This window comes from Anomaloglossus baeobatrachus, chromosome 1, assembly GCF_048569485.1.
Source record: "Anomaloglossus baeobatrachus isolate aAnoBae1 chromosome 1, aAnoBae1.hap1, whole genome shotgun sequence".
NCBI lineage: Eukaryota > Metazoa > Chordata > Amphibia > Anura > Aromobatidae > Anomaloglossus > Anomaloglossus baeobatrachus.
This window is the reverse complement of record NC_134353.1, coordinates 593,907,492-593,927,398: the sequence shown is the minus strand read 5'-3', so window position 1 is coordinate 593,927,398 and position 19,907 is coordinate 593,907,492. Positions and strand designations below refer to the sequence as shown.

Sequence of the window (19,907 nt, the reverse complement as noted above, 5' to 3'; positions counted from 1 at the left end):
TCTGTACCCTCATGTAGCATACAGCTCCCATATTGTTTATTGGACCCCCATAGCCCTCTGGCCACTGTGATTAAATACATATACTCATTTCTCCTCGTTCCCCTGCTGTCCGGTCTCCTCAGCGCGTCCACCGTTTTGACACTCTGCACAGCACACAGTGGTGATGTCATCGCGCTCCGCTGAGCTGTCCTAGGCAGAGCGCAGACAGACACAGCAGGAGAATGATGACAGCGGGAGCGCGCCATTCTGTCTCTCATCATTGCTTTCAATGGTATCCGTATCTGCAATGCCGATACAATTGAAAGTGCGAACCTCGGCGTGGGGCCCGATAGCAGCACTGGCACCGGGCTCTCCAGAGTCACAGGCTCCACAGCGGTCGTGTGGCCTGCAGCCATTGCCGATGCGCCACTGGCTGAGGTCCTCGAGCCCCCTGATCCCCCCGGGCCTGGACGCAATGGCTACCCCTGTGACCATGATTGTTACGCCCCTGTCTAGGATCACACTCTCATTGACCACCAATGAAAGAAGTGCCCCTTCCGGAATTGCGGAGCGGGCTAGATAAATGGCCTCGGGGGGCTGCATGCGGCCTGCAGGCCGTAGTTTGGGGACCCCTGATATACACAGTCTGAACAAAGACACAATAGTACATATCTGACACGTTTCAGATCGCTGGTGATCCTTAGTCGTAGCCTAAGATAAGATCTGTTTTTAGTATAACAAGTATTTATTAATATTTTGAGATTCCATTATAGGGTGATTAAACAATATATTTTATTTAAAGGAAAAAACAACAAACACTTTGAAGTCAAGGAAGAAACCCAAGGATGAGATTAATTCCCCAGAGGACCCTGAGCTATCTGGTTTTGTTTATCCTTATAATGACCTCCTGGTTTGGGCAGTCCTGATGAAGAGACAGAATATGGCCATGTTTTTCTGGCAGCATGGAGAAGGTGCTATGGTGAAGACAGTAATTGCTTGTAAACTATACAGAGCCATGGCACATGAGGCAAGGCAGAGCAACATGGTCGACGATACTTCTGAAGAGCTGAAGAAATACTCAAGGTATGTCCTCTAAAAGGGAAATTTACTGCTATAGGATAGATGGAGTTATCTTTTGAAGAAAACTCCTGTTTATATGCCCTATTATCCCACGGTATCCTATGCATTCCTCAGAAGTGTAAGCATATATCCAAAAATGTTGTTTCTTTGAGGACTTGCACCCCGATTTAAATGCACAGCATAGAAAGTTTTTATAGTTAAGCAGATTTTATCATGACTCCTGTGCTCAGGGTGTACTGAGCTGTCAATTGGGTGAGTAAGAGCACAGTTGGGGCTGAGGCGGGCTGAGTAGAGATGGGCGAACCCGTATCGAACCCCAAATACGATCGTCTCAGAGAAGTCTGTGTAAAGGGCACTTTACACTCTGCTATCTCGCTAGCGAGGGTACCCGCCCCCGTCGGTTGTTGTGTTGTGACACCCGTCACATGGACTTACCTTCCCTGCGGCGTTGCTATGGCCGGCGAACCGCCTTCTTTCTAAGGGGGCGATTCGTGCAGCGTCACAGCGACGTCACACGGAAGCCGTCCAATAGAAGCCGAGGGGCAGAGATGAGCGGGCGGAATATCCCGCCCACCTCCTTCCTTCCTCATTCCCGGCGGCCGCAGGTACGATGTAGTTCCTCGTTCCTGCGGTGTCGCACATAGCGATGTGTGCTGCCGCAGGAACGACGAACAACCTGCGTCCTGCAACAGCAATGATATTCGGGAAAGGAACGACGCGTCAACGATAAGGTGAGTAATTTTGATCGTTAACGGTCGTTCCTGCGTTTCACATGCAACGTCGCTAACGAGGCCGGATGTGCGTCACGAATTCCGTGACCCCAACGACATCTCGTTACCGATGTGTAAAGCGGCCATTACTGTTCGGGTTGGCAAACTGTTTGTGTATGTGTGTGTGTGTGTGTGTGTGTGTGTGTGTGTGTGTGTGTATATGTATATACATTTATATATATATTATATATAAAATATATTATATAGGTGAACGCTATGGTCTCAATGCCAGATTACCGGCTTAGATTATGTGTGCATAATGAGTATTTAGTTGCAAAAAATCTGCATCTCCTGGCAGAAAAAAACACCAAAAAACACAATGCGGTTTTGATGCATTTCCTGCCAGGTGATGCAGAAATTTGTTGCAGAAATCTGCATCTCCTGGTACAAAAATGCACCAAAAACGCAGTGTGGTTTTGGTGCGTTTTTGACTCGTTTTCTACTAGGAGATGCAGATTTGGTGCAGAAATTTCTGCAACCAAATACTTAACGTGCACACATAGCCTAAGCAAGTAAACCAGCAGAGTTCACCTGAGGTGAGTTCATCTGAGGCCACAGTTGGGTTACCATGGGAACAGCCAGCTGTGTGGTCAGGTGAACTCATTGATATCACTGATCTCACAGTTGCAGCTCAGTCAATGTGTCCCTGACTCTGCAGTGATCGGTCACATTTTCTAATGTGACTGTGCATGGGGACTTCAGGATGTAGCAAAGCCAGGATCGTCGTGGGATGGATTTCATCAGACCTGCCAGGGTGTTTTAGGAGTTGAAAAATTGGGGAAAAGTGTTTTTTTTTTTTTTAAAGGATTTTTCTCTGTGTTTTGTGTTAACATCGTTTTACTTACATGAATAGAAATAGGGGGTCTCATAGGCCCCCTCCCATTACTAACCTCGGGCGTGATGACACCTGTGATTTTTTTGATCAATCAAAGCTGTCATTAACCACTTATATTATCACAATTGCCACCAAACCAGGGCAATCGGGATGAGCAGGGTAAGGGTATCTAATAGATATAGTAATTCTGGGGTGGCTGCAGTTTTTAGGCTGGGGAGGGCCCAATAACCATGGGCCTTCCGAGCCTGAGAATACTAGCCCCCGGGTTTCTGCTTTATCTTGGCTAGGTATCAAAATTAGAGGAGGACCTCACTCCAATGTTTAAAATTATGTATTTAAATAATTTGAAAAAAAATACATGGGGTTCATGGTATTTTGATACATAGCCAAGATAACACACACAGTTGGGAGCTGCAGCCTCCAGCTATCTGTTTTATCTGTGCTGGATATCAAAATACAGGGAACCCTAAGCCAATATTTTCAATAATTTATTTTTACACACTCTACTTCTGGACCCAGACAGCTAGTCTGAGGGTAACCAATCACAGACGCCAGCAGTGTCACTGCAACCAATCAAAGACAGTGTCAGAGAAGATGGGAGGGGGAAGCATTGAATTCATGAGCTTTAATGAGCAGACTCGGAAGCAATGTGACAGCCACACGGAAACTCAGTAAGTATAATTGTCCTGCATTAATCCCCAGTTTGCTTATTTTTGCAGCCTCCTAGCCCTTACTAACACGATTTTATAACACTTAAATTTGGGTCCCCCAGACTTATGGGGTTTGGGGCCGTGATCAAGTCCGGTCCCGATCCAGACTTTTTTTTTTCTTTTAAGTTTGGCCAGACTTGCCGAACCCAAAGATCTTTGGGTTCACCAATCTCTGGTGATGAGCTGTCAGTGTTTTGAGTAACAGCTCAGTCATCCATTCTCATACTGGGAGGTGCTTAATTTCTGCAGGTGTTCACTTTTCCTGGTAATTGCCCAGCTATTTAGCTGAGCAGTTTATCCTGGAGCACTTGCAGTCTTAAGCCAGTTTCACACATCCTTCTTTTTGCCGGTTTCGCGGATCCGGCACGCTCCCGTACAGTGAATACAGTACAATGACAGCGCAACAAGCGCCGGTCACGTGCTGTCATGTGACCGGCGCATGTGACCCGGAGGTTATAGCGCTGTCATTGTACTGTATTCACTGTATGGGAGCGTGCCAGATCCGCGAAACCGGCAAAAAGAAAGATGTGTGAAACTGGCCTTAGCCTTCTGTTTAGTGGTACTTGTTGGCTTCAGTTATCTGTGCGCTGTGGATTGATCTTTTGCTGCCAGACCTTTGACTTTGTTTGACTGTCTATTTGCCTTGTCCCTTTTCTCTGATCTGCTACCCTCCAGGTATTCTGACTCTTGACCGTGACTATACTATGCCTCTTGTCTATCCCTTTAATCTTGACGTGCTCTCCTAGTATCTGACACAGACATGTTTGACTATCCTGCCTCTCGACTTGTCCATGAAGTGTCTAGCATCAGATTTCTTAAGAACAGATACAACTAGATCAATAGATTTGTTTGTTTTTTTTGCAGATACTATTAAGAATTTAAATTTACTGCTGATTTTTTTTTATATACTTAGTTTAAAGTCACAATTCAGGTAAAATCTAAGAAAAATTCAACTTTTTCCTAAAATGAAGGTAATCACCCCCATTCCTAAGGTGGCCATAGATGTCCTAGAAGTTTTAGTATTATTTCTAGTGATGGGCGAACCCCCCGATTTTCGCGTTTGGGAGCCTCGCCCGAACGTTATGTAAAGTCCTAGTTCGGGTTCTGAGGTAACGCGAACTTGAATTTGAACACCGAACTTGGACTTTACAGTTATAGGATGGGGCGGGTGGAGGGGAGGGGCTGTAAAATAAATAATATAGTTTTAATATTAAACATTGTCATCATACTTACCGCTCCCGCGACATGTCCTGCAGACCCACTCAGCCGCTCTCTCCCGACCGCTTTTGCTTCCGTGTCCAATCATTGCTGTGATCATGGGTTACAGGACCTTCCGTGATGTCATAGCAATGTGACCAGTCTGGTGTGAATGTTGCACAGACATTGGGTTACAGACTGGTCACATGGCTATGATGTCACTGAAGGTTCTGTAAATCAGATGTAGCAGAGCTGAAGATGCTCGCCTGCCTTTGGACTATGTCAGAGTAGGTAATGGGCAATAATGATGGAGTCCTAAATGTCTCCTGTTTTATTTCTAATTAAATATTTTCTCTGTGTTGTTTTATTTTACTGTTAAAATAACAGACAATCACAGACACTGTCACAGAGTGGGCGTCTGTGATTGGATGCTGGCGTTACCTAAAACCAGTCCATACATTATAGCAGGGTTCCCCAACTCCAGTCCTCGAGGGCCGCCAACAGTGCATGTTTTCAGGATTTCCTTAGCATTGCATGGGTGTTGGAATCATCAACTGTGCAGGTGATTAAATTATCACATGTGCAATACTAAGGAAATCCTGAAAACATGCACTGTTGGCGGCCCTCGAGGACTGGAATTGGGGACCCATGCATTATAGCATCCAGAATGTATGGGCAGATTCCAGGTTACTCCAACAGCCAATCACAGACACTCATTCTGTGTGACAATGTCTGTGATTGGCTGTTGGGTCCCTCACACATATAGTAGTAAAAAAATAAATAAATAAATTTAAAAAATGACGTTGCGATCCTCTGTATTTTTGATTCTCCGCGCAGATAAAGTGGATGGCTATGGGCTGCCATCCCAATCTGCCTGGCTTTACTTTGGCTGGCAATCAAAATACAGAAAGCCTATTTTTTTTTTTAATTATTTAAAAAAATAATTAAAAAAAAAAAATGCGTGAGCTCCCGCCATATTTTGATTGCCAGTCAGGTAAAGCCAGGCAGCTGGAAGCTGGGATTCTCAGCATGGTAAGGCACAAGCGTTCTGGGCCCCAACACTAAAAACTGCAGCCTGCAACCACCCCTGGAAATGGCGCATTGTTTCTTAGCACCATTTCCAACTCTTTCCCCGGCTCGTCCAGCAGCCCTGATGGCAAGGGCACGCTGGGTAATAAAGGGGTTAATACCAGCTTTGTATTCTCAGCTGGTACTAAGCCCGAAATTTGTGGTGTCACGCCAAATTAGACATGTCCACCATGAATTTCTAGTAAACAGTAAAAATAACTCCACAACACATAGAAAAAATGTTTCTATTAGAAATGAAACAAAAAACATTTAGAGACTCCATCTTTATTATAAAAAATTAGCCGACGTAGTCCACAGGTAGAGCATTGTCAGCTCTGCTTCATCACTCTGTACAGAGCGAGAAGCAGGCTGACACCGAGGGTATGATTCCACTTGCGTCTCGCATTACATCACCCCGCACAGACTGACACTCTCCTGACAGGGGCGGCTCAGCTGCATGGAAATACATGCAGCCGACCGCTCCTGCCAGGATAGTGTGCGGCCGTACCGGGTGATGCCAATGCGAGACTCGCACAGTGACAGTCAAAGTTCACCCGAGTTCATGATCCATGGACTTGGGTGAACCCTGACGTCACCGTGAACATGGTTAAAAACAGCCGAACATTGCTGAGTGACGAGCAGTGCTATGAATACCCCCGGAAGTTAACAGGACCTTCAATGACGTCATAGCCATGTAACCAGTCTGTAAGCCAATGTCTGTACACCAGACTGGTCACATGGCTATGACGTTATCGAAGGCCCGTTAGGCAGTGGTGGTTACCGTTGCATACAGCAATGATCGGACGCAGAAGTGGCCGGGAGACTGTCTGCAGGACACGTTGCGGACCTGTAAGTATAATCAAAATGTTTTTTAATAATGTGCTTTTTTTTTTTTTTTTACAGTCCCTGGACCCGAACTGTAACACAAACTTCTCAGAAAGCTTGTGTTCAGCATGGTATGCATAAACACTATGTGTTCGGTACGACACCCGAACTTTACAGTTCGGGTTCGCCCATCACTAAGTTTCGTATACAGGATCTCAGGTAGCTCTTGATAAACGCAATTGTGAATTTCACCCTTATAGACCATGTAAGTATATTTTTGAAGGTGGGATGAGTGTCTTCACTTTTGGACAAAAGCCTCATTTTAAGGTCGGGGTCACACGAACTTTGATTCTTTCATGCTAGAGAATTGGGTCAATTATGGTAATAACACTCTGATCCGAGTTTGATCAGATGTATCAGTTTACTGTGATCCAATTCTTTTGCATGAAAGAAAGATAGTGCACTGTTGGGACATGATTTTTATCCATCTTGTCTACTCTGTGAATCCGCGAAAATTGCACTGCACACAGGTGTCATTTGAATACAGTTCTGAGGATTTCCATGCACCCATAGACTTGAATGGGTGCATACCATCTGGTTTTTACTCGTAGCATGCTGCAAATTTTTTCTCATGCTGAATTGGCATGAGAAATAAAGCGTAGATCTGCATTGCCCTATAGAAGAACATTGGTCCAAGTGCTATCAGATAAAACATCCATCCAAACATAGCACTTGTCCAAGTTATACAGTGGTGTGTGCCACAGGCCCCTGTGCAAGAACAGTAAATGGGCCCTTTTCAGTCCAAAAACTCATTTAAAATGCACTATTTCACCTGCTTTGCAGGCAGAAATAGACCCCTTACTTCTTAAGCCCCTGTGTGGCTGAACAGGTTGCACCAATGTTATGTCCACCCCTGGTGTAAGCATACCCTGACATTCTAAATTTTTTTCTCAGAGATTTACTTTGCATAGATCGAACTGATGAATTTAATACAGCACATAGGTCCGTAGTACTTAGCCTGTGAATGAACTTTTCAGTATACAATTAACTGTAGTTTATATAAGTGGTCAAAATAATAGCATTTAAAGTTATATATATATATATATATATATATATATATATATATATATATGTGTGAATTTCCTGACATTTGAATATTATTATTTTACCTTTTTTGTTTAGAGAATTTGCCCAGCTCGCTCTGGATCTCCTGGGAAATGCTTTCAAACTCAATGAGCAAATGGCAATGAAGCTTCTGACTTATGAGCTAATGAACTGGAGCAACTCAACGTGCCTGAAGCTAGCCGTGTCCTCTTCCCTGCAAGACTTTATGGCCCACACATGCACACAGATGCTGCTGACAGACATGTGGATGGGGTGCTTGAAGATAAGGAAGAACTCTTGGCTCAAGGTGTAGTTTAAGTTTACAGTTATCAAATTATTGCATTGTGATATTCATGTATATTCTTAGAGATACACCTTCATTAATCTAATGTAACGTTTCTAAATGGTCATACTAGTGTGTATAAAAAAAATTTGAGGCACCAGATTCTTAGAAACAAAATGAAGTTTGTGGCAGAAATGTTGCTGGTATATTAAATGGGGAAAAGAAATATTCCAAAGAAGACAAAAACTTCTGATGCTGCAGATTTTTTTGATATACAACTCCTTGGATCAATTTGGCGGGAAGCCGAACCGAGAAAGCTAATATAAGTCCCCTTACTAGCATCCAGTCAGACTGGCTTGCAAAGTCTCCATAAGGAGAATAGTGTTCCCCCGTGGTCCCACAAAGCTTCTCATAGCCAGATCAGACACCCCCATACTTTGCACTGACGAGGGGCAAGCACCCCGAAACACCGTGTCTGCAAATTGGGATTCTGATCTGGCATATATATCCTAAGTTATATTGAAAGGATTGTTAAAAATCCACATTTAACTTTTAGGATCGCTACTTCCAATAGGTGGCGCTGTGCTAGAGTTTGTCTCCTGTCCTGGAGAGAAAATCAGAAATATACCGGAGTTGCATTTGTTAAAGTAAATGATCATTCTGAGTAATAGCAAAATATTATGAATTGTTATACAAAGTTATTTGCTTTAGTAACGTTACTTAAAACTGTGGTACCATGTTCTCTTCTAAAGGTTATTTTGGGAATTCTCTTGCCCCCCTGCATCTTGATGCTGGACTTTAAAACTAAGGCAGAAATGTCACATGTACCTCAGGCACAAGATGTCCACCAATTCGCCAGGTTGTATGTAGACACCCCTTCTCCTAATTTAAGGATGGAACATGTAGTGGTGAGTATTGCTTTTCTTTTTAGTTACTGTAACGTTTTTTTTATATAATATATATATTATATATATATATATATATATATATATATATTCGCATATGGTATATGATATACATCTGCTCTATATCTGACAGCCTCTAAGACTATATACTACCTATACAAACTATGCTATGTTGGTTTACATCTCCATTAAACCTCCACTAGAGGTTTTTAGGTTATGAAATATCCTTGTTCAAGATTAGCCTAAATGTCTTTCCAATATTTCAGCCATATTAACTCATATACTTGGCTTTGGCAGTCTTAAAGGAAAACTCCTTTCTGTTATACATATAACAGCATGCCGCTGAGCTATGCCATCATATAATGAGCTCTGGGAGTCCCACCATTGGGACCGCCATGAATCATGCTTGGTTAACATGCTGCTTCTGTACTATGTCCCCATCAGTTTTCCACTTGAATAGGGCTACATTGCAGCGGATTCCCAGGAATTCTCCTTTGCAGAGAAAATCTGTGAAGTAAAAGAGTACCTTGGCCCCTTTTTTCTCAGCATTGGTGTGAGTCCCAGAGGTCAATATTGTGAAAAGATGAAAATAGAGATTGAAGGAAAATGTTCTCTGAAGTAATCACAGACGGCTGCTGCTGTGAGCCAGTGGCGATCTCTGTACATGTCTGGTGATTTGAACAGCAGACATGTGCAGCTAACAGGCATGAGTGGCTCTGCGATCCACTTATGCCTGTTAACCCCTTAGATTGCGCTGTCAAAATGTGACAGCGCGATTTCATTGCCCACGGTGGGGAGCGCTCCTTTCCCCGCCGCCATCAAAGTAACACGATCATGGAGAGCCGATGGTTGCCATGGTAGCACGGGGTCATGTGATGAATCCTGTCACTTTCATGACGTAGTTCATGTTGCAGTGGTTGTAACTGGAATGCAGCATTTCGACTTATCAGAGCTGTGCCGCTCTGATCAACAGAAATGAATCAGCGATAAGACTGTTGATCCTTATAGTCCCCTAGCAGGGCTAGTGAGAAAAAATAAGAGTACAAAAAAAGTTTTAAAAAATAAAAAAAATCCTAAAAGTTCAAATCACCCCCCATTTGCCCCATTGAAAATTAAAGAGTTAAAAAAATAAAAAATATACACATTTTTGCTATCGCCGCTTTCAAAAATGCCAGATTTATATCAAAATATAAAATCAATTAACCTGATCAGTAAATGATGTAGTGGCAACAAAATTCCAAACGCCAAAATTACATTGTTTGGTTGTTTCAAATTTTGCGCTAAATGCAATAATAGGTAATCAAAAAGTAGCAGGTGCACAAAAATAGTACCATTAACAATGTCAGCTTGAGACGCAAAAAATAAGCTGAGCCCCATATCCTGAAAAATGAGGTGCTACTGGTCGCAGAACGTGGCACTAAAAAGTGTCCCACTGTACCGACCCGAGGCATCACACCAACACATCAGTTTTACCATATAGTGAACTCTGTGTATAAAATATCCCAAAAACAGTCATGTAATCACACTTTTTGTCCAATTTATCCGCTCTTGGAATTATTTTTTGCCATTTTCCAGTATACTGTATGGTAAAACTCATAATTTAATTTAAAAGTACAACTCATCCCGCAAAAAACAAGCCCTCACATGGCAAGATTCACAGAACAATAAAAAGGTTACGACTCTCGAAAGAAGGGAAGGAAAAAACTAAATCGAAAAATGGAAAATCGCTCTGGGTGAAGGGGTTAAAGGACTGGCAAGAAGACATACAAAACCAACAATAAAATAGATTTTAATGAAGAAAATGTTAAGAAACATTATTTCATGTTTCTAAGGCAATTTAACTAGAGAGAAAAACTGCCTGCTCTAGCCCTTCAGTTATATTCACAATAAGGGTATGTGCGAAAATTTAGTATTTGGTTGTGGAAATTTCTCCAACATTTCTAAATCTCTTGGCAGAAAAACCACAGCACAAAAATACACGTCTTTGCCTCTTTTCTTTATGCTTTTTTTATGCTTTCAATGGTGAAAAATGCAGGCAAAAATGCTGAAAGAATTGACATGCTGAAGATTATTTAGTGCACCAATTTTGCAAGGAAAAACATCAACATGTGCACTACATTTCAGGTTTCTCATTGACTGCCGCCATAAAGATTTTTACTGCTTTGGAAATATTAACAAAAAAAGATTCTTAGCTTAAGTATTGGCAATGCGAGCCCGATAACCTCAACAAGGTATCATTATATCAGCAACCTAACCTTAAATTTCTCTTTGTGCGATTTAAAAATCTGCGTGTCTGGGCAGAGAGGTCCCTGGCTAAACAAGATGGTGGACACACCCTGGCTACAGGGCGGAATGCTTGGTCAGAACAAATTCTCTACAACTATATCTAAAAACTGACCAGCAGCTTCCACAAATGTGAACAGGTGCCAACTGAAAAAACAACATAACTAACAAAAGCATATCCAGTGACACCCAATAATATAACTATACATTGGCATTGCATTACTGCTATAAGTGCCATAATCGGCGTCACCATCACATTTCTGTGTCTATTCAAACGCTTGCTGCTCATAATTCAAGAGGAAGTATTGCATCTGGACTTTGTGGAGATGGAGTAATTACACAGGGTGTTAGGTGCTTGCATATCCTGACTGCTTGCCCTGGAATTGTTGTTGTCGTTTAGGCTTGTGGACTTTCCGAAACAAGATGATGGCAGCCATCCTGCTGTACTCAGTCCCCAGCTGCCAATATATTTCCCAGGGTGCAGTCCTCATACCTGCATTTTTCAAATAACATTAACCATGTCCTCACCAACGCATTTAGGTTGCAGCTGTAGTATACCTGTAGAAGGACTATAAAGCAATATACCCTGACTATATCAATGTCCAGGAAGCAGAAATCTATGGCAGACACCATCCAATTTTCCAAAGTGCTTTATTCCATTATCATGTGCAGTTAAAAGTAGCGGGGAGAGAGCAGAGTGCAGGCCCCCTAATGAACGACAGCCATTTCGCATGTCCTTGTGCTTCTACGGGTCCAATGCAATGGTCAAGACCTCACCGTCTAAATAGAGGTGCACCCGGATCTCCTCCACCGCTAATTAAAAAAACTTATACCCTGACTATATGCCTCCAATCCAAAACTATCCCTCCTCCAGTAGACCTCCCTAAACTGAATGCAGCTAGTAGTGTTATTAATAGGGAAAAGAATAGATGTAGGCTTGAAAAGGACTTTTAGTTTTAGGTATCAGCAAAACAGTCTGTAAGACTAAAATCTCTGCCTACCGGCCTCTATTACACTAACCCTTCTCCAGCAGCTTGCCCTACACTAAATGCAGCTAAGAACAGTATTATTAAAGAATACATTAAATTTTTGAGGTATCAACAGCACAGTCTGTAAGGCTTGAATCCCTACCTACAGGCTTCTAATACAGTAACCCATCTCCAGCAGCTTGCCCTACACTAAATACAGAATAAGAATGGTGTTATTAAAGAATAGAATGGCTTTAAATTAGCCCTGAAAATGACTGTTTGTTTACAGTTACAGTATATCGTTACAGTACCTTCTAGTACAACACCCTGTCCTGCAGAATCTCGCCTTATTCAATACACTATATCCGTGTAAGGTGCGGCCATTGTGACGTCTCTGGGTCTTATATAGACCTAATGACGCTATGCGACCTGCCATTCACAGTAATGCCAGAGGCCTAGATGGCTACGTCTTACCATGATTGGACGGCAATCCCTGCATGTTTACTGGCTGATAAGAAGCCGGAAAACTTTGGGGGCGGGGATTAGAGCATGGCACCCGAGCAGCAAAATGCTCTTTCAAGAATGCTAATGCTCGATTTAGTACAAGCAGTGCCGAGCATGATCACCCATCACTAGTAAAAACCTTACTGCCTGTACCAACAACCACTCAATTGATCAAAACCATCAGTTGCCCCCTTTGATGGTTATCCCTTGCTAAGAATTTTAGGAATATTGCATATTATTCCATAACTACACCAAAAATTATCATTGTTTCTGCTAGTGTGGTAGTAGTCTCTCTGCACACTAGCGGCGGATACCACGTGTGTTCCTTTACTCCTGATACTCGACATCAGTAAGCTGTGGATGCCTGACCTTCTTAGAGCAGTTGAGACTGCTCAGTTACCCATATATACTGTATATAGTATCTAGGTTGCACCACCATTACAGCATTTACCCACCATGCTACGATTTAAATAATTCTTAGATCCCTTTACACTTGCGGTGGATATCGCATGCATTCCCACTTTAAAATAATTTTGATATATTCGATCTTCCATCCTAGGTTGCCATAGTCTAATACTTTTATTATCAGTGAGACCATTAGTTGACTTTGCCTTATTATCATCATTAAGCAACACCAGTTGTCTTCACCTTTATACTAACCTTCAGTTGCTTTGCCACACATCATTTATTTCCGGTTTTTCTAACTTCTACATTTGGACACATATAGCTAGTTCCTATGAATGAAGGTCGATATTGTGATCGAAACGTCTGATGACTGAACTGTTGGCTGTTGTTAATAAAAATCATCATTTTTGCATCATTTTGGAGTGCCTAGCCTGATTATATTGTTCTACAGAGTTGGATCTTACTACAGCACCCATGCCGTACCAGAAGTTCCGTGTCCATTTACATTATAGAGCTGAAGTGACACCGACTTTAAATCTACATCCCCATTTGCAGATCAAAGGACGATTTCTCAGTAATGGAGGATGGACTATGCATGTAAAGGCATTGCTGGACTTTTGTGTGAAAGTGCTACATGCTTATATAAACATATTGTTTTGGGAGTTTGTTTAGGGTGGGGGGATTTTGTAAACTAGATCCCTTACTTCATAAATGCATGATACTAATCAGCCTTTATCTATCATCTTTTTCAGGAAAGCTTTGATGCTGAAAGTGGACTAAAGAATTCCAGTAAAGAAAAGAGTCGTGTGCAAGGAAGCCTGTCTATTACAAGAAAGATCGTTGAATTCTACAGTACCCCTATTGTTAAATTTTGGTTTCACACTGTAAGTAGAGTTCTATAACTTGAGGTCACATGTTGAATAATCTGTTGTAGAAAAAATGTTTGATCCTTTTCTTCTCATTATTTCTAGATGGCATACTTGCTTTTCCTTATGCTATTCACATATGTAGTGTTGGTGAAAATGGAGCCAGTGCCCAGTGTCCAAGAATGGCTGGTCATTACTTACATCTTAACTAATGCTATGGACAAAGCCAGAGAGGTGAGTTTTCGTAACACATTCAGCTAGAAGTCACATGTCATTTGTACGATTAATGGTTTTGTCCACTTTATACATTAGGTCTGATACATCAAAACTGGTGTTGTTCACACCGGTTTTGATGAGGGGGCACTGGAGTCAGACTCTCTTGATTCAGAATAATGGCGTAAAAAGCTTTGATGAATCGGGGCCTCTTGTCTTTTTGATAGATGGATCTATCCGGTATAACCCTCTAGTCAACTGTACTCAGTTTGAGAGGTTGCCATTCCCAACCCACAAGAAGAATAAAACATAGTAGGGTGTGACAGCTCATTGATGTGGACTCACTGCTCCACAGGCTGGGCTTACCCTGGAGGGCATAATTAAGTGGCTACCTGATCTTAGCTAGGGCTTCCGATGGTGAGGCTAGGCTGGGCTGCAAGTAGTCTCAGTTACCACTCCGGGGCAGTCCGCCTGCAGCAGCTGACCGAACAGGTCAAGGCAGATTTACGAGGTACATGGGGACAAGGACAAAGGCGTAGTGCAGCAATCCGTGATTTGGGCAGGCAGCACAGGTTCAGGATACATAGCCGGAATCAGGAGTGGAGATGTCAGGATAAACTGAAGACAAGCCAGGTCAATGTCAGGAGAAACCAAGAAGAACACAGTCAGACAGAGAACAAGACTAATAATACTAAGGATAACTGAAGTGAGCACTAATATATATTATGAGTGCAAGCCAAAAAAATACATAGTACATAAGGATAAGGCTGCACATCAAAGTTAGATAATAGTATAATGCTATAAGCATACCGAAAAACATTGAAGCATACAATGAAAAATGCCACTTGCTAACTTGAAAGTGTGAATAATGAAATGCATACCTGCCATGAATATTAGGAAAAAGGAGATATTTAGCAATCGCATTGATCAATGTAACTGAGCCCCAAAACCTCGTCAAGGTATATCTCTATATTGGGGTCCCTAGCTCTATGACCCTGTGTGTCATCTCATTGCAATTAAAAACTGCTGTGTGTGGAGAGGGGTAACCAAGGACTTTCTTATATAGGAGATGGAAAAAACATGGCTGAAAGGGGCGGAGCTGTGTTCACATTCAGAAAAAAAAAACAAACTTCATAATACTAAGGATAACTGAAGTGAGCACTAATATATATTATGAGTGCAAGCCAAAAAAATACATAGTACATAAGGATAAGGCTGCACATCAAAGTTAGATAATAGTATAATGCTATAAGCATATAGACTAGAGAGAGAGAGAACAAGACTAAGTCAGACGAACCTATAATCAGGCATAGGTGTGGAGGGAGGAGCTGCCCAATATGGCACCAGCTGGTAGGGTATATGTTAGTGAAACAGCACTCTGCTGAACACAGTAAATATACATTCCAGAATACCTAGCTATGTTCCTGATGGCCAGGTGGAGAGTCTCCAGATAGAAGAATGCAGCAAAGCTGGGAGTGGTGCAATGCAGCTCAGAAAAAAGACCTGCCACTAGGTGGAGCAGAGTGGAAAATGCAATGAGTAGAGCCGTACTGAGAAAACATTTTAGACACCGGCGTGACAGAGGGTTTCCAGAACCTAAACCGAACACTTCTTTGTCTACTTTCAGGTTATCGTTGCAGAAGCTTACCTTTTCCCAACATGTGTATATCACTAACAAGATTTGAACAGGTCCCTATGCAGATTAATTTAAAGTTTGCCAATCTTGCCAATTTCTTAAAGATTGACTGACAATCTAATTCCAGGTGTGACACCAGATAATGTTGAGAAAATAATGATCAGGCCGTTTTAATTTAAATGCCTGATTCCTTTAGAGATGAGCTGCTTTTTCCTCTCCACTTTGAAAAACACATAATCATTCAACTGAGCTGAATATTCTTGTGTAAGGCTGCTTTCACACTACGTTTTTTTAACATCCGTCATGAATGTTTTTTTAACGCAAAAGCGGATCCAGTGCAAATGCGTTTTCATTTCAATGCATTTGCACTGGACTCGCGTCAACATGCGTCCACCTGCGTTTGCGTGCGTTATAGTGAGGATCCAGCAAGTTGCAGTTTTTTAACATTTTTCAAAAACGCTACTTGTAGCGTTTTTGAGCTGCATCCAAATACTGCAAATTGCTGGATCCTGACTATACTGCACGCAAACGTATGTGAACGCTGGCGTGCTGATAGACAGGATCCTGCTTGCTCTACTGAGCATGCACAGAAACCAGTCTTGGGTGATCAGTCTCTCTCTCCCCCTTCCTCTCTCCCCCTTCCTCTCTCCCCCTTCCTCTCTCCCCCTTCCTCTCTCCCTCTGCCTCTCTCCCCCTCTCTGCCTCTCTCCCCCTCTCTGCCTCTTCCCCCTCCCTCTCTGTCTCTCCCCACCTCCCTCTCTCCCCTCCCTCTCCCTCTACTCTCTCTCTCCCCCACCTGAGAGCTGCAGACATTCGTAACCAAGATAAATATCGGGTAACCAAGGAAAGTGCTTCTCTTAGTTACCCGATGTTTACGTTGGTTACGTGTGCAGGGAGCCTGGCTCCTGGCATCTGCAGACGCTGGTAACAAAGATAAATATCGGGTATCCAAGCAAGTTACCCGATGTTTACCTTAGTTACGAGCCGGCTCCCAGTCTATCACGTTCAGTTCCACTGACTCCCGATCACATGACTCCAATGCTGGCCCATAAACTTAAAGTGACAGGATCCTGCAAAATAGCACATGCGTTTGCATGCGTTTTTTTGCTGTAAAAGCAGGATCCGCTTTTACAGCAAAAAAACGTTCATGACGCATGTTAAAAAAAAACGTAGTGTGAAAGCAGCCTTAGAAGGAGTCGTGAGAGATAGTTGTTGACAAAATGAGCACAAGTGTTTGGTCAGCTGTACATACTCTTTCTAGTTAGATGTAGGCCATGCCATTGATGGTCAGTAGCTTATCATCATCATCACAAACCTCCATGTTTGTTTTAGTTTACTGGGTAAACCCTGTCAATGATATTGCAAAAGTAGGGGGCACAGCTACAAACAATTAGATTGGGTGCTGCATGCTGTATAAGCGGAAATTGTTTAGAAGAGAAAAGCCAATAGACAGTGGATAGGCAAACCAAAACTATTAAATAAACAATGCTAAAATTCCAACACTTCATTATCAAAAGTATTTTAAAACCAACATGGTCATTTTTTTAATCCAATATAGGCAGAGCTCAGAATTAACAATTGTGATGTCAATTGAATACAGATAAAGATACAGATGTGATAGAGAAACACATACTCTAAATATGCACAATTAGAGACCTTGCATGAATACTCCGATGACATGAAGAAATGCATACGAGCATATAAGGATATAACCTGGGAAACCAAAAACAGACCCGAGATGGTAACAATTGGTGCCCATAAAAACTATAGCGCAAGTATGGGAAAGGTATATGTAACCTCTGCAAATGGCAGATGAAAGCCATATAAATGCTCATATATGGGAACATGAAGAGACAAAAACTTCAGATCTAAGGTACAAGGAGAAATGGACATGAAAGAAGAATTTGGAGTTTTACCTAAACTCTGTGTGCTGGGATGAGGAGAGCCCAGTGGTCACGAAGGGCCCTGTTTTTATCCCAGGATGCTACCCCGGAAAATGTGGAGTCTATCCAAAAAGCAGGGTAGTGTTAGGTAGTATAGGTTAAGCCTTGCTGCAAGAGTACAAACTGAGCAACAAAGGGGGGGATTCTACATACTGGCCCCACCATCCACAAGTCACATCTGCATCAGGAATTGACATGGTCTACTCAAACTCTGGAGGATCAATGATGGACATTCTGGACTGTTTGTGGACTACTGAATCCTGTGCATAACTTGGAATTAGGTTACATCTGTAGTAAAACTCAATAAACCCGGCCAACCAGGAGTGCAGTTGCTTTGGTTGGACTCCGCCATCTGAGTATACATTGGCTTTAATTTGTATTCTCTCTATATTTTTTTCTATATGGACAACTCTGGTGACCTGTATCTGGCCATAAACACCACCAAGGCTTTCCTTTTGTCCGATGTCCAAGGGGCATGGTCCGTGATTAACAGAGAGTTATACCATTCATTATTTGTCTTCTTCACCTTCACTTGCGCTTATGGTGCTTGCCTTACCAGTCTTGTGTGCTGGGGATATGGCTAGCCCCCACCCAGCAGTACTCCATGGAAATTACCTTTTTATAGGGTTATATGACCATGTCCTTCATGGTAGGCCCTCTCTCTCTCCCCTCTCTTTCCCTTTTCACTTTTTTAGATTCTCCATATGACACACTCTACCTTTTGATGGTATGCCATTGCTGCACTTCCAACCTTATTTTCTACTTTGGGTGCTGCTCTTTATAGTACATGGGCTATGTACGTTGTCATCCATTTACCTTCTGGATTACACACTTCCTGACCTCATATATCGGCTTTCCTATCACTTATCCATATCTTAGCTCAAGGTCCTTTGGGCCCATCATGTAAGGTCAATGATAGTTGCTATTTCTATACTTGGTTCAATGTCATTTTGTGGTGATTGGCATTACCAACTTCCTCTTTTTCAGTCATATGTAGCTAGGCTTACACTCAATCTTGGTTTTCTTACATAATTTGTCACTTAACGAATTACAATACATAATTATGTTACACAACAACTTTATTCCGGCATCGATGTGCTTTTGATATTTAATAAGGTATTAGAATTTTAGCATTGTTTAGTATTTTTTGTGTGTGCATCCACTATGTATTAGATTTTCTGTCCTTAACACATAATTGTAAATGACACTGGATAGATACATTTCTTTCTGTTGGGGAAACCCTGGCTGCATATATGTCAAGTAAAGGAAGCTTTACATGCAACGACATCGCTAATGAGATGTCGTTGGGGTCAAGGAATTTGTGACGCACATCTGGCCTCATTAGCGACATCGTTGCGTGTGAAACGTACGAACGACCGCTAACGATAAAAATACTCACCTTATTGTTGATCGTTGACACGTCGTTCTAATCCCAAATATCGTTGAGTTTGCAGGATGCAGGTTGTTCGTCGTTCCTGAGGCAGCTACGTGTGACACCCCAGGAATGACGAACAACACCTTACCTGCGTCCTCCGGCAACGAGGTGGGTGTCACTTTCTTTCGGCTGCTCTCCGCCCCTCCGCTTCTATTGGACGGCTGCCGTGTGACGTCGCTGTGACGCCGCACGAACCGCCCCCTTAGAAAGGAGTTGGTTCGCTTTCCACAGCGACGTCGCTAGGCAGGTAAGTCCGTGTGACGGGGACTAACTATATTGTGCACCATGGGCAGCGATTTGCCCGTGCCGCACAAATGACGGGGGTGCTTTCACGAGTGACATCGCTAGCGATGTCGCAGCATGTAAAGCCTACTTTTGCCACTGATTTAATGTTCTTGACACGATTGCTTGATATTCTTTTGTTGATTTTTTTGTGTTGTAAGAATTGTAAAGTTCTCCTTAAAGGGGCTTTCCTCTTACATGTTCTTTCAGCCCTTAGGCTATGTGCGCATGTACATGCTGAAATTTCTGTAGTGATTTGGCAGTGCATGTGTGCTGGAAATCGCTGCAGAAACACTGCGTAATGGATGAAATGTGTTTACAGCATAGATCCCGATTCCATGCACTCAGGATGCTGCCTCTCCCATAGACCGAGTGGGACAAAACAATCACTGATCTCGGGGAGACCAGCCAGAAAACACTGCCGGCAGCCAGTGAAGGGCGCTCAACACCGTGAAATCCTAGGTGCATTACCGCCTGGTAAGTATGCAAATCAAAAAGGTCCATGGAGTCTCCGTTAGGAGTCTCGACACAGAAAATAGCCAGATATCCCTCCGGGAAGGACCTAGCCAAGGAGTGGCTAGACAGAGTGGGAGCAGCATCCAAAGCGCATGAAAGA

At 42.6% G+C, this 19,907-nt stretch overlaps 1 protein-coding gene across 1 annotated transcript in view; it reads left to right on the top strand.

The window, feature by feature from the left end:
• Positions 1–19,907, top strand: part of TRPM6 (transient receptor potential cation channel subfamily M member 6) — a 340,636-nt gene that overhangs the window by 155,660 nt on the left and 165,069 nt on the right. Inside the window, 5 exon segments of the mRNA XM_075318063.1 lie at positions 782–1,062; positions 7,647–7,875; positions 8,604–8,759; positions 13,669–13,800; positions 13,888–14,016. Of these exon segments, the coding sequence (XP_075174178.1) occupies positions 782–1,062; positions 7,647–7,875; positions 8,604–8,759; positions 13,669–13,800; positions 13,888–14,016 (927 nt within the window).